Source organism: Rhinatrema bivittatum, chromosome 3 (assembly GCF_901001135.1).
Source record: "Rhinatrema bivittatum chromosome 3, aRhiBiv1.1, whole genome shotgun sequence".
NCBI lineage: Eukaryota > Metazoa > Chordata > Amphibia > Gymnophiona > Rhinatrematidae > Rhinatrema > Rhinatrema bivittatum.
In genome coordinates this window covers 367,558,776-367,574,385 of record NC_042617.1, presented here as the reverse complement: position 1 = coordinate 367,574,385, position 15,610 = coordinate 367,558,776, and the positions used below count along the sequence as shown (strand labels likewise).

At 44.4% G+C, this 15,610-nt stretch overlaps 1 protein-coding gene across 1 annotated transcript in view; it reads right to left on the bottom strand.

The window, feature by feature from the left end:
- CEP162 (centrosomal protein 162) overlaps nt 1–15,610 on the bottom strand; it is a 423,542-nt gene that overhangs the window by 48,203 nt on the left and 359,729 nt on the right. The window contains 3 exon segments of the mRNA XM_029595494.1: nt 4,596–4,836; nt 4,839–5,241; nt 9,564–9,788. Coding sequence (XP_029451354.1) covers nt 4,596–4,836; nt 4,839–5,241; nt 9,564–9,788 — 869 coding nt within the window.

Sequence of the window (15,610 nt, the reverse complement as noted above, 5' to 3'; positions counted from 1 at the left end):
AAAAGTAAGAAAGACAAGTCTTGGATATCAAAGGTGAGATAGCAGCAAAGGAAAGGAACAAGCAGTGAGAATTATTTGCAATGTGGAAGAAGCCTGTTTTGTATGAGGTTAAACATAGAGGGGCAGATTTTGAAATGTACCTGGCGCGCACAAATATACGCCTGATTTTATAACATGCGTGCGCAGCCGCGCGCATGTTATAAAATCAGGGGTTGGCGCGCCGAGCCCTTGGGGAGACCAGCTGGCTTTCCCCGTTCCCTCCGAGGCCGCTCTGAAATCGGAGCGGCCTCGAGGGAACTTTCCTTCCCCCCCGCACCTTCTCCTCCCTTCCCCTACTTGTCCTGCCCCCCAGCCCGAACTCCCCCGTATCTGACAAGTTATGCCTGCCAGAGGCAGGGGTAACTTGTGCGCGCTGGCCAACTGCCGGTGCGCGATCCCCCAGCCCAGTGGCCTTGCAGAGGCCTCTGGCCATGCCCCTGCCCCCGGACCGTCCATTTTTTCAAGCCCCGGGACTTGCACACATCCTGGGGCTTTACGCACGCTGTCGGGCCTTTTGAAAATAGGCCCAGCGCGCACATAGGGCATAGGGCTTTTAAAATTTGCCCCAGACTGTATAACTGAAGAGTACAGAGTACAAGAAGGGGCTTAATCAGGAGAGGATAGATAGGGTGGCGCAGAATCATAGTAATACAGTAAATTATGGCAGAAAAAGAACCAATGATCTATCCAGTCTGCCCAACAATCTTTTTTTTAGGGTACAACTGCTGCTCCATGCAGGTTATCCCTGCCCCCCCCCAATCTCATGCCTTCTGTTAAGAGTAATAGCGACCACTTTGTTCAGGTTACTCTCTTTCCTCTGTGACTTTTAAGGCTAGTAGTTGTTGTTCTAAGCAAATTAACGCACAGTCAGAGGTATGAATAGCAATTACCATCAGTAAAGATTTTATGTGATTTGGAATGATGAAAGGTATAAATAGAAGAGATTTATTTGTACAATGTATTCTCAACCTGGTTTGGTGCACTCTATCTAGCTGCTTTCAAGCTAGGTCGAGAGTACAATGTACAAATCTCAGAGGCTCTCTCTCTCTCTCTCCTCCCTTCCTCTCCCCTCTCTCCCTGCACGAAATGGGATTTGTGATAAATATTGCAATTCCCGTTTCGGCCATAATGCACAGCTATCGCAACAATGTAGCTCACCACCAAACCCTCACCTGAGTTACTAGTTGCCCCTCTTAAAGTGGTAAAACTAGTTTACTTATATGACAGCCTTATAAAGAGTCTCTCTCTCTCTCTCTCTAGCCAGCAGCAGCTCAAAATGCAATAAAAGCCAGTCCAGGCACTTTGCGGGTTGTGATAAATTTAATGCGCGTTGCACAGGAAAATTACCCTAACCAAAAATTATAGCAAAATGATAAGTCTAGGCCAAAATGTGGGAAAAAAAACAATTGTCTCCCACCAAAAGAGAAAGTGCCTTCTCATGTGATACTTGGGAAAACTATTCAAATGAACAAGTTCCCTAAAGAAACAAGTCAGTGAGCCTGCAGGCAAGTTCACTGGAATTTAATTGCTTCCACCAAAACATCACAAAGGACGTGGAAAATAGGAAAAACACACCAAATTATATCAAGAAACACAAGTGTGCTGCAGCGCACTCTCAAGGTCTGTTAACTCATGGAACGACCAAAAATTCTTAAAATTAATACCAGAAATTGAATTCCAAAGTCAAAGGCAGCAATTCATCATGGGACAAAATCAGTCCCTGCAGTACAATTTAATGCTCCTCTGTCCCTTGACACGGGACTATGTTTCGCTGAAGCTTATCAGGAGGAACAATTCTAGAGAGGACATAAGAACATCAATGCAAAGAGAATCATTTAACAAAAATATAGTCCAATTAGTGGCTACAGTAAAGCAATGTAAGGTAAAAAAAAAAAAAAAACCTTGTTGAAAGGTTATTTGGATATCACAATTTATAATAGATCTGAAAAAAGTTTAAAGAGGGTAAGAGAAGGGAAACAATATCTCGAGTGAATTACATAGTGGAAGATCAGAACGCCCACCGAAAGCCAACCTTATTCGGCTTTAAAAGCAGGGGTGTATTGAGACAGCTAAAAGATATTCTCAAGGATCTGAAAAGTGTGCGAAAAATGCCATCAAAGTACGATAGGCTGGGGCGGAGCTAAGAATGTCACAAAAATCACTGACATCACAAGATCTGAAGACAGGTAGTATAAGTGATGATAGGCTGGAACTGGAACGAAAGACTAAAAACAGGCAGACCACTCAATGTCCCTATTTAGACCAAAGTGGATTAAGGAATTAAGTGTAAATATCCAGCATTGCTCTCGATGTACAAGGAGTCTTGAAAAATCACTGCCACACAGTGGTGGAGGCACCACTTCTAAAACAAAAAATTGGAGATCAGTGAGGGAATGGTTAAAATCCAGCCAATGTGCGACTAGAGGATCTTCCAATTTAGCATGCCTGATGCATGAACAATGCTCAAAAATTCTAGATTTTACCTTGTGGATAGATTTTCCAATATACAGGAATGTACATGGGCAAAGAATGACATAAATTACTCCTATAGTGTTACAAGAAGAAGTATGATGAAGAGTATCATTCTTCCGGGAGGTGGGATGTGTGAACACTGATAGGGTAAGTGACATCAAAATAACGTCTCAATGAGGTATATATGTTTTTTTAACTTACCATCCCTTTACTCTAGCCATTAATATGATTTTGTTAAATTATTCTCTTTGCACTGATGTTCTTATGTCTTCTGTAGAACTGTTCCTCCTGATGGAGCTTCGGCGAAACATGGTCCCATGTTGGGGGACAGAGGAGCATTAAATTGTACTGCAGGAACTGATTTTTTTCTCAGATTGAATTGCTGCCTTTGAGTTTGAAATTAAATTTCTGGTATTAATAAGAATTTTTGGTCATTCCATGAATTACCAGACCTTGAAACTGCGCTGCAACACACTTGTGTTCCACCAAAACATTCCAACTTATGGCTCAGCTAAAAAACAACCAACCCAAAAAGTACAGCTACAAAGAGAAAAAGATGCTGAAAATTATAAAAATATTAAATAAGCATTTATAAGTAAGTAAAAATAAAAGAGCAAACTGAGAAATCTCACAGCAAGTAATTTTGCTTTTGTAGTTTTAAAATTTGTTTATATATTCTATTTTTATTGTCTATAGCTAGTAGGTATTTATACCTCTATATGAGGCCCACCTAGTAACTCGAGGTGAGGTTTAGTAGTAGTGTAGAGATTAGGGGCCACTTTGGCATTCAGAGTGAGACGTACGAACAGAACAGTACATTCTTGTGAAGATTTGATGACCTTCTGAGTGAGGAAACTCACACAAAGATGAGATTTGTACAATGTTCTCTCTACCTAGCTTGATGTTACCCAGGTTGAGTGTCCCTTTTCCGAATTAGCATGGCAACATGCGTTATGGTGCTTTTCGCATGCGTTAAGGCGTTTTTCGCATGCGAAAACGCCTTAACGCGTGCAAAAAGGCCATAATGCGACTTGGAAAATGACCCCCTAAGCTTGAACCTGAGGCAATGGAGGGTAAAGTGACTTACCCAAGGTCACAAGGAGCGGGCTACGAACCGCTGCTCTAACCACTAGGCTACTCCTCCACTCCACTCACACAGCCCCTCCAGTGCACTCCTTCCCATTCCCCCCACTTATCTGCAATGATGAAGCCCCCTCTAGGGACTATCCATGCCCCCCCCCCGCCATTGCCTACCTACTCTTCTGAAATAGGCATATACCATTCCAGAGGTACCCACTTTCTTCATTGGCAGAGTCCTGCTGGCATGGCTGTTAAACTCAGAAAAATGGCAGCTAGTGGCACTCAAAATGCATTCTAAGGTGCTAGACTTGATTATGTAGAGAAATACTTTTAAGTACTAGTCTGGCTGCCATGATGGTGGCAAGGTGATTCTGCAGGCCCTTTGCTACTGATGAAAAGGGGCACCTACATTGCCTACCTATTCCCCCACACAGTCAACTGCCCATTCTGGAGAGGAAATGGGGGTAGAGTCTTGGATAATCCAAGAAGGGACTGTGTCCTTTCTTCTGTTGGGAGTAGGTTGGAGCCTCAGAAGAGGCTGTTGTGGGAGCGAGGGATGGCACAGTCCTTATGGAGAGAGGGAGAACATTCCCCCTGTTAAATAGCAAAGTCACTTTGGGCCAGTTAGCATGGGGGATATTGTGGCAGCTAGAGTGGATATCACACTTTTCTGTATTAATGTCCATGTTAGCAGTGAGGTGATGAATGAAAGTATAAATGCGCACTTTGCAAATATTGCCTAGAATGTTAGATCATGCACAGGCCCCCTAAGCTTTAAAAGCTCACTGGATCAAGTCATGAAAAGCTCCATCAAAGGCCAGTTCATGGAAAGCGCTTGTCTTTGATGACCAATGAACAGAGGAAATTAAAATGCTGCAAAATGAAATATACTGAAGTATAATAATACTAATCAACTTTTGAACCAAAACACTAATATATTTCTTATATTAAAAAATCAATTCTCTATGGGATTAGACTTGCTGGAATCTGTGATCTTATGTTACCTCCTAATGTTGTTTTCTGCATCAGACAATGTAGCTTGAAATTTCACTCTTTGTTGGCTGTTGTCCACAGACAATCTTTCTAACTCAAGCTTTAACTTTTCATTTTCATGTAAGACTTCAGAAATATGGGAATCGGCAAAGGCATGTGGCTGGTACATTTTTCCGTCGAGAGTTGCTGAGAATGGCTCATTAATCCTTTTATAAGTAAGATCTTTCTTTGCCTTTCTTGGAGACTTTGCTTATTTTCAGTTAAAGTCTGATCAGACAGCATCATCATTCTCTCTTTCTGAAGTCTCTCAACCGTTTTTGAAAGATCTTGTACTTCTTTACTTTTAGCAACCAACTCTTGATTGAGTCTGACTAGTCTGGCTTTAGCATGAGCCTGTTCCACTTGATGTTCAATAGATTGGAAGTCTTTATCTTCTCTTTCTTTTTTATAGAGTTCAAGTTTAGTATTCTGGTTCAGCAGAAGTTCTATTTCCCTTTGAAGGTTTGCTACTGTGGTATGATGAGCCTCCTTAACGTTATGTAGCTCCTGTTCAAGTGCTTTAAGATTGGCCATTTTGTCATGTAGCTTTTGTGGTTCATTTATTACTTTGCAGGCAAGCAGCTGTTCGAGTTCCATAACTCTGCACTGATACTGAAGCTGGAAGGAAAATACATTTCATGAAATGGAGCTATATAACCTATATTTGCAAATTCTTAAATAAAGCATTTGAGTTGGCAATATAATTAAATTATTTAATAATTGATGAGTAGACAAAATAACGCCCTACAATATACACAACATAAAATATGTTGAAGAAAGTAATAATTAATAAATTTGCCTTTGCATGTAAACTTACGCGCATATAGCCTGTATACATGTAAGTTTAGCTGCAGTGAGCAGAGTCGTTCCTGGGGACAGGGTGGGGGAGGGGTTTTGCACTTACATGCATATGTTTGCATTTTCCAAAGTATTCACGTAAAGTTCCTTGAAAAAACTTTGCAGGTATAATTGTGTATGGGTAGTTTTGGTGGGATAATTTTCAAAGGAAAGCCATGCAAGTATGTTCCCTTTGAAAATTGCTGCACTTATGGAGGATTCAAAATTTACATGAACTGTTATAAAATTACCTTCACAAGGTAATTATGTACTTATTTAAATGTAATTATTACTCCTCTGTCAAACACTCCATGCAATTTACATTATCTAAAATATAGACTTACTAGTTCCAGAGGTTATTAACATTATAAAAACAACAAAACAGTGAAACACAGCTTCCTAACAGGATATTGCTTCTCTAAGCATTTTAAAAGTTCTACATACAATATTCAAACCAAATGCAAAATATCTTGCCACCCCCAGAAGTGAACATATGCCTCATTCCAGCTGTAAATGCTTGCCACAATAGCCAAGACCTGACCTTTTTCCTAAAAAGGGAGCAATTCTTCCAGTACCATACTTCACTTGGGAGACTATTCCATAAAGTAGGGGCCAAGAATGAAAAGTCTCTATTCCTAGTTTTCAGCAAGTGAATCTCATCTTAGTTGGCATATATAAAAGGTTGACATTCAAAGAGCTTCGGTGCTGGGGCTGGCTGTACTTAGGTGGGCCTCTGCATGGATGATCCCGATGGGTTGGCAAGAAGGCGGTACGCTGGAGGGCAGCGGTGACGAAGAGTCCCAGTAAGGATACGTGATGCGGTACGAAGTCAGGTCCAGGCGGCTGGTCAGAGGGAGGCAGCAAGGTTTGTAGTCACCTTCAAGTCTGGGTCAAAGCCAAGGAGATCCGTCCGAAAGGAAAGGAGGTCTGGAGCAGGAACTGAAACTGAAGCACAGGAGCTGGAGCAGGAACTGGTACTAGAACTGTAACAGTAACAGATACTGGAACAGGAGCAGGTACTGGAATAGGAACTGGAACTAGCAACGAAGCACATAGCAGGGCAGCATGGAGACCTGTTGCCAAGGCAGGCTCTGAACGTCAGAGCCTGCCTTAAATAGTGGAGTTAGTCGACATCAACAGCAGGGGCCATGGGAGGCTTTCCTGCCGCGACCCCTTTAAATCCAGCAGACGCACACGCACCTAGAGCCGTCGGGCCAGAAGATAAAAGATGGCGGCGTCTCCCCATGCAGCAGAAGGGGAGGCCTGGTCAGGCCTAGGGGAACCCCCCCCCCCCCCCCCCGTGGAGCTGGAAGGTCCGGGGAGCGCGGGCACGGATTCGGCTACCAGCTGCCGCCAACGAGGTCGGGCCCGCTCCGGAAGCCCGGCGTTGGAGTGAGTGAACCCGGCCGTGGGTCTGCCACGGCCGGAGAGTGCAACAGTACCCCCCCTTTATGCCTCCCTCCAGGAGGTTTGGGCTTACTGGGTTGAATAGCATGGAATTGCTTGAGTAAGTCTTTATCAAGAACATTAGGAGCAGGCTCCCAGGAGTTCTCTTCTGGGCCGTACTCCTCCCAGGAGAGAAGATATTCCCAAAGAAGACCACTTCTTTGGACATCAAGAACTTCCTGTACCTGGTAGAAGGTATCAGTCTCAGAGATTAAGTGTAATGGCTTGGGAATTCTGCAAGAAGGCCAGGAAAGAACCAGCAGTTTGAGAAGAGATACATGGAATGAGTTGTGGATGGAACTGATAAGTCACTGGGCCAATGTGTCAAGTGACTGGAAATGGTCCAATATACCTTGCATGCTGGGGCTGGCTGGACTTAGGTGGGCCTCTGTGTGGATGATCCCTATGGGTTGGCCAGAGGGCAGAACACTGGAGGGCAGCGGTGACAGAGTCCCAGCAGGGTTACGTGATGCGGTACGAAGTCAGGTCCAGGCGGATGGTCAGAGGCAAGCGGCAAGGTTCGTAGTCAGGGTCAAAGCCAAGGAGGTTCATCCGAAAGGAAAGGAGGGCTGGAGCAGGAACTGGAACACAAGAGCGGGAGCTGGAACGAAGCAGGAACAGGAGCTGGAGCAGGAACTGGTACTGGAACAGGAACAGGTAATAGAACAGGAACTGGAACTAACAACGAAGCACACAGCAGGGCAATGTGGAGACTTGTTGCCAAGGCAGACTCTGAACATCGGAGCCTGCCTTAAATAGTGGAGCTAGTTTGCATCAACAGCAGGAGCCTCTGCTGGATGTAAAGCCGTGGCCCCTTTACATCCAGTAGAGACGCGAGTGCATGCGCATAGGGCCATCAGGCCGGAAGAGAGGTGATGGCGGCGTCTCCCCGTGCAGCAGAATGGGAGACCTGGTCGGGCCCAGGGGATCTCCCCATGGAGCTGGAAGGCCTGGGAGTGCAGGAGGAGCGCGGGTGCGGAGACGACTACCCGCCGCCACCAACGAGGTTGGGCCCACTCTGGAAGCCCGGCATCAGGGGTGAGTGAACCCAGCGTCGTGCCTGCCACAGCCAGGGAGAGTAACATCATCCAGAATTTTATGTTCCTTGCCAGGTGATGCTTTGGAATAGAATCTGGACTTCTTGGCCTTTTTTATTGCAGACTCCACCACTACGGAACTGTGAGGCAGTTGGACAATGCTGTACCCCATGACTTCCTTAGTCTGAACTTCAGGTCTACCTTTCTCACTACTGTTGTTCCCAAGAAGGGGGTCTTCCATATTTTCATGAGATCTGTGTCAAGCATGGTATGAGAAGGGAGAGTGGAAGGCTCCACAGGAATGTCCAGAATGCTTTAAAAAATGACCCTCATTGTGAACAATGCGAATAGTTTTACCTGCAGCAAGTGGGGATTGAGTGCAATTTTCAGCGATACATTTTACATAGATAAGCAGTATGGCAGCGATTTACCAATTTAAAAAGATCTGAAAATCAGCCCTGCCAGGGCACTTTTCAAATTGTCTGCATTGAACAAGGTGTAGTCTCACCATGGAGCGATATAGAGGCATTATGACATTTTCCGTTTTATTCACCATTCCCTTTCTAATAATTCCCAACATTCTGTTTGCTTTTTTGACTGCCGCAGCACACTGAACCAATGATTTCAATGTGTTATCCACTATGACGCCTAGATCTATGACACCTAGATCTCTTTCTTGGGTGATAGCTCCTAATATGGAACCTAACATTGTGTAACTATAGCATGGGTTATTTTTCCCTATATGCATCACCTTGCACTTATCCACATTAAATTTCATCTGCCATTTGGATGCCCAATTGGCGCAAAGACTGTTCATACTTTCCCTTTGAAACTTAGGATTGCTAGACCTTTGCTAGAAAAGTACATGCAAACATGTGAAAATGCCATCTTGTGTGTGTACTTTGCCTCATCTGATTAAATACACCCCTGAGAATGCCTCCTTTCAGTTTGGCTAAAAGTATGTGAAGCAATTCACAAACGTTTAGCCACCATGAAGTATTATTTGCTGACAGGCAGTAATGCATTACCATGCGTTATTAGTAAATAGACCCCACTTCAGACTAATGAAAGCTGCATTACAATTGGCTCATTAACACACATTAATGGATAATGCACTGCATTGTGAGCTGATTTAACCAGGGCTTAGTAAATCAGCTTCTGAAGGAGGGCAATTTTCAGATAACCAATTAAAACAGATAAAATACTTCTGGAGCTCACAATGCACACTGAAAGGAGACATTCCTGATGATGCATTTAGGCTGGGGGAGGAAACATATCTACATAGACTTACATTTTCAAATCTTTACGCATTCTTTCCAGCAGAATTCTACCCACAGAAAATGCAGTTGCTGGTGTGTACTTTGTACTTGCAGCAAATTTCCAAGAGAAAATTTCCAAGCCTGCGGGTAAAAAGTCCCCACAGTCTTTGTTCCAATATGGACAATTTGAAAATTGTCCCCAAAAAAGAAAAGCTCTTTCCTTGTGGCTAATGTTTTTGGCAAGATATAACCAAAGCTTGCTTAAAGATGTATACTTTAATACACACTTAAATGGTGCTGTCTAATCATAATGCTTGATTTTCTCAATTTTAAAATGCAATTCAATAAACAGGCCAGGTACCTTTATTTTTTGAAATTGTTGTTCCATGCTGCGGAGGCTTTTCTTAGCCTCTTCGTCTTTTCCTTCAAGATCTTCTTCTAACTTTTGGATTCGTCTTTCCAAAAATGCAACGGTGATGGCTTTAGTTGAAGTGTTATCTACTTCACGGACAGCTGCAGCAGCATATATTAGAGCAGGCAAAGAGTTTGGATGTCTTCGTTTTATAATTCCCTCCATTTCTTTAACCTGTTAGATAAATGAGAGTGACTGCACTGAAAAATGGTTGAACCTGGAATCAGATAGCTATTTTTATAAAAGGTGCCAGTCTATAACATCTAGTCGACTTTGAATTCTCTGATTCACATCACAAGGGGGTAAAATTTTAATAAGCCACAAAGGAGCAAAGGACGTGGATACTCTTGTACTTGAGCACCTTAAGCTAATTTTCAAAGAGAAACTACTCAAATAGTTTCTCTTTGAAAACTGGCTAAAGGTATGCAGGAGCCTAAGTTCTGGTGCATTTTGCCGTTCCCCCATATTTGTGTGAATGAGGTTACAGGGAAGAACTTTTGCAAGTATAATTGAAACGTCAACGACAAGCACATATCCCCTGACCCAACCATTCCCAGGAATGCTTACTTTAGCAGCAGAGAAATATAGCCACAAATTTCAAAGCCAGGGATCTAGGCAGTAAAATCCAGGGGTAGGCACCTAGCTCACTTTGCAAACTGTTCTTTTCCTGGCAGGACCAGTGTAAGGGTATTGGGCACCCTAGCTGAACCTTCAGCCTTGTGCCCCCCACCATACTGCCTTCCCTACACATAAATACAACTTATGCATTTTTAATAAGATTTTACATGCAAAAGGTTAGTTATTCTGAGGTAAAAATATCACATCTGTATTATATTTACATGCATTACTGAGGTGCCAAGCAGAAAACCCTGCAAAAAAGAAACTTGCAACCCATATGGAATAAGGTCAACTATAACACATGATGAGTGTGGACTTAGCCCTCAGAAATACATGAGTAAACTGAATTACAATTATAATATAAAAAACCTCCTATTCCAAAACAACACTTTACTACCTATGAAAAAGCAACATTGCAAATATTACACCAGGTCCTAAACACCAATACACCTCTTATTAAGAAAATAGAACAAGACAGGGTGCTACGGATCCCTACACAAAGCTAGCAGAACATCTCATCTCAGGCACACATGCAGAGCACAGACAGATTCTCATCAAATACAGAATAAAAAGACCATAAAATATAAATAGGAACATGCAAAGAAAAAAACTGAACTGGAAACAACAGCCAGACTCTGAATGCAGTGCAACAATGGGAAAACAGAAACATTACATTCCTCATAAAACATCAAACAATAAAAGAAATATAAAATATCATAATAGTAAAACTATACTAATCAAAGCAATATTTCAAAAGAGCTAATGAATAGAATAATATCCAATAATTAAAAACTCATATTCAAAGAAGAAGAAAGAGAAGGTCCATCTTAATTTCTGTATGAGCATTGCACACATGTGGATCTGTTTTTTTTTCAGGTCCACTTGTTTGCATGGTTGCATGTGCATATATCAGAAAGTAGGCTTAATTTGTTCTGTGTGGACCTTCTTCGCTTTTTTTAATTCATTTATAAGTCAGAATGTAAAAATTCTCTCTTCTTTTGGGCTGGAGAAAGAATAATTGACCAGTAAAGCATGATGGTAGTTTCACTTTTATGAACATTTAGTTCTCCATCCTCCCACTAATGTGTTTTAAGCTATATTTTGTTATATACAACTTGGATTCCAAACTATACACAAATGAGTTTCCTATGCTGGATCCCAATATGACTCTAATTGCAAATTCTGATTTTGACTGTAAGCTGTTCAAATGCCTCCTTTTATTTAAATTTATTGTAATCTGCCTTGAGACCAATTGTGGGAAAAGGCGGAATATCAAATATCCATAAATGATAAAATAAATAAATAAATAAATTTTTAAAAATTTCCCCAGCGCCAATAACTTATTTTAAAACAGCAGGCATCAAATAGCATCCAAAAATAGCATTCAAAAATGTAAACTAAAGATAACTAAATTCCCTGCTCTCCCTACCTGGGAACCTTTGATTTCCAGTCACCTTGAAATTGCTGTGGATTAGTGGGTTAATGGGGAAGGGGGAGAAATGCACACAAACTTTCTCCGCTATTGCTTACCTACACACACATGCTCTCTTGCACTAAAACATACATGGTCTCCTCAACAAGTTCTCTCACACACACACATGCGCTCAAATACACACGCCTTCTGCACATGCTCTTTTACACACACATATATGTTCATGCTCTCTCCCACACACACACAGACATGTTCACTCACTCACACCTATTCTCTCTTTCTCTTTGGGCAGCAGCGGCCTTTTCCTTGAGCCCACATACTGATGGAATCCTCTTCTCTCTCCCATTTGTGGGGCAGATGCTACTGCTCCTACTTTCTTCAGCTGCATGGGCCTGATGAACACTGCTCCTACTCTTTTCAGCTGAATGGGCCTGGAACACTCTGCTGCTCCCCACTTCAGTCACATGGGCCCCATGGATGCTGTTCTGCCTCCTGAAACCTGGTCTTTCTTCTGCTCCATAGGGACGATGCTGATGCATTCTGCTTCTTCTGTCCATGGCAATTGGGTCTCCTCCCCTGCCCGTGTGGGGGCCCTTGGGATACCACTTAAGAAGAAAATGCCATACTGGGTCAGACCAAGGGTCTATCAAGCCCATCATCCTGTTTCCAACAGTGGCCAATCCAGGCCATAAGAACCTGGCAAGTACCCAAAACTAAGTCTATTCCATGTAACCATTGCTAATGGCAGTGGCTATTCTCTAAGTGAACTTAATAGCAGGTAATGGACTTCTCCTCCAGGAACTTATCCAATCCTTTTTTAAACACAGCTATACTAACTGCACTGACCACATTCTCTGGTAACAAATTCCAGAGTTTAATTGTGCGTTGAGTAAAAAAGAACTTTCTCCGATTAGTTTTAAATGTGCCCCATGCTAACTTCATGGAGTGCCCCCTTGTTATGCTCCTGCCCACAAGAAGCGTGGGCAGGTTCTTACCTCTCACAGCCACAGCCAGCCGGGCTGCTGACGCTGCTTCTTTCTCCCTGAATCAGCTGGGGCCGTTTCCACAGCTGCTGCCATGTGGTCTGCTCCTCGGCTGCTGTCTCTGCCTTTCCCCGACGTGCTGCTGCGATCCTGGGACCTTCAGCGAGCAGGCCGTCTCTCCCAGTGCCTGCTTTAGCCCGGGTCCTTGCCCAGCAGGGAAGCCGTCCCTGCCGGTGCCTGCAGTCTCTCACAGTTCCCTGCAGCCAGCACTGCTCTCTACTGTGCCTGCAGCCTGCTACAGCTCTCTACTCTCCCTGCAGTCTTACCTCTCCTCCTGGGGCTGTCCTCACGGCATGGAGCCGTTCCTGCAGTCAGCCCTTCCCCCGCAGCCAGCCTTGCCTCTCTCTGCTTCTGTCCGTGCAGCTGGGAGCTGCTCCAGTGACCTGCCTTCACCCAGCTCCAGTCCAGGGCTGCTCCGCGGCTTCCTTGGGCCCTCCACGTGGCTGAGGACGCCACCAGCTTCCAGCTCTTCTCTCCAGCCTCCTAGGGCGCGAGCTCGCACTTCTCTGCTTCTCTTCAAGGGCCAGCCAGGTGTGGCCCCCTGCTGACCCCTCCCTGGGCGTTGTCCACTTCAGCTCTACTAAAGGGCTCAGCTTTCACTGTGTCTTTGCCTTCGCAAGGAGTTGGTCACTCCTGAGATCCTCGTTCCAGGAGCTGCCTTGTATTCCAGCCTTCTGCAAGGTCCAGTGTTCCATGTTTCCTGTTGAAGCTTCTTGTCAAGTTGTTCCAGTCCTGATGTCTTCAGTGTTCCAGTCCTGATGTCTGCCTGCCGTTCCAGTCCCAAGGTCTGTCTCTTGATCCAGTCCTGATGTTCCTGATGTCCATGTTCCAGCCCAGAGGTGTGTCTCCTATTCCAGTATATGTGTTCCAGTCCTGATGTTCCAGATATCCTTGTTCCTGATCCTGATGCCTAACCTGCCTTGTGCTGCCAGGAGAGCAGCGTATTCTTGCCTTGTGCTGCCAGGAGAGCAGCGTATATCCTTGCCTTGTGCTGCCAGGAGAGCAGCGAACCTGCTTCCTCTTTCCTGTGCTCTCCCGCTCTCTGCGTGGTCCGCAACCAGCCTTCCAGGGCTGTGTAGGGCGCGCATGGGACAGGGTGGTCCGCGACTCAGTCCCGCAGGTGGCCTGAGTAGGGCGCCCTGAGGGTCAGTGCCCATGTCTTCCTTCAGCCCTCATTCCTGACTCCAACTCTATGTATCCTGCACCTCGTTCCTGAGTCCACGTCTTGCCTGCGTCCATGTCTATGCATACTGCACCTCGTCCTGAAGTCCATGTCTATGCCTGAGTCCACGTCTAAGGATTCTGCATCTATGCCTGAGTCCACGTCTATGGATCCTGCACCTCGTCCTGAGTCCATGTCTAAGCCTGAGTCTACGTCATTCCTGAGTGTCGTCTGAATCCATGTTCCAGTCTTCACTGCCCTGGCCTCCATCCGGCCTGCCGCTTCGTGCCGTACCCTGCGGCAGGTCCGAAAGGGCTGGGAACGGTCGGAGGACTGTTCACAAGACCAACATTGCGTTGTTGGGTCTTCCGAAGCGTGCAGGTCCAGAGGAGGGCCTGTCAGCCAGTCTTCGCTCCAGCCCTGCTCCCGTCCAGCCCATGCTCGGGCATGCCACGCCTCCCGCGGCACTTCTTCAGAGCCCTCTGGGGTCGAGCCGTGGCCCAAGGACACACATCACCCAGGAGTGGGATCGCTCTCCTAGCGCTCCACAACACCCCTAGTCTTTCTACTATCCGAAAGAGTAAATAACCAATTCACATCTACCCGTTCTAGACCTGTCATGATTTTAAACACCTCTATCATATCCCCCCCTCAGTCGTCTCTTCTCCAAGCTGAAAAGTCCTAACCTCTTTAGTCTTTCCTCGTAGGGAAGTTGTTCCATTCCCCTTATCATTTTGGTAGCCCTTCTCTGTACCTTCTCCATCGCAATTATATCTTTTTTGAGATGCGGCGTCCAGAATTGTACACAGTATTCAAGGTGCAGTCTCACCATGGAGCGATACAGAGGCATTATGACATTTTCCGTTTTATTCACCATTCCCTTTCTAATAATTCCCAACATTCTGTTTGCTTTTTTGACTGCCGCAGCACACTGAACCGACGATTTCAATGTGTTATCCACTATGACACCTAGATCTCTTTCTTGGGTTGTAGCACCTAATATGGAACCCAACATTGTGTAACTATAGCATGGGTTATTTTTCCCTATATGCATCACCTTGCACTTATCCACATTAAATTTCATCTGCTATTTGGATGCCCAATTTTCCAGTCTCACAAGGTCTTCCTGCAATTTATCACAATCTGCTTGTGATTTAACTACTCTGAACAATTTTGTGTCATCTGCAAATTTGATTACCTCACTCGTCGTATTTTTTTCCAGATCATTTATAAATATATTGAAAAGTAAGGGTCCCAATACAGATCCCTGAGGCACTCCACTGTCCACTCCCTTCCACTGAGAAAATTGTCCATTTAATCATACTCTCTGTTTCCTGTCTTTTAGCCAGTTTGCAATCCATGAAAGGACATTGCCACCTATCCCTTGACTTTTTACTTTTCCTAGAAGCCTCTCATGAGGAACTTTGTCAAACGCCTTCTGAAAATCCAAGTATACTATATCTACCGGTTCACCTTTATCCACATGTTGATTAACTCCTTCAAAAAAGTGAAACAGATTTGTGAGGCAAGACTTGCCCTGGGTAAAGCCATGCTGACTTTGTTCCATTAAACCATGTCTTTCTATATGTTCTGTGATTTTGATGTTTAGAACACTTTCCACTATTTTTCCTGGCACTGAAGTCAGGCTAACCGGTCTGTAGTTTCCCGGATCGCCCCTGGAGCCCTTTTTAAATATTGGGGTTACATTTGCTATCCTCCAGTCTTCAGGTACAATGTACCT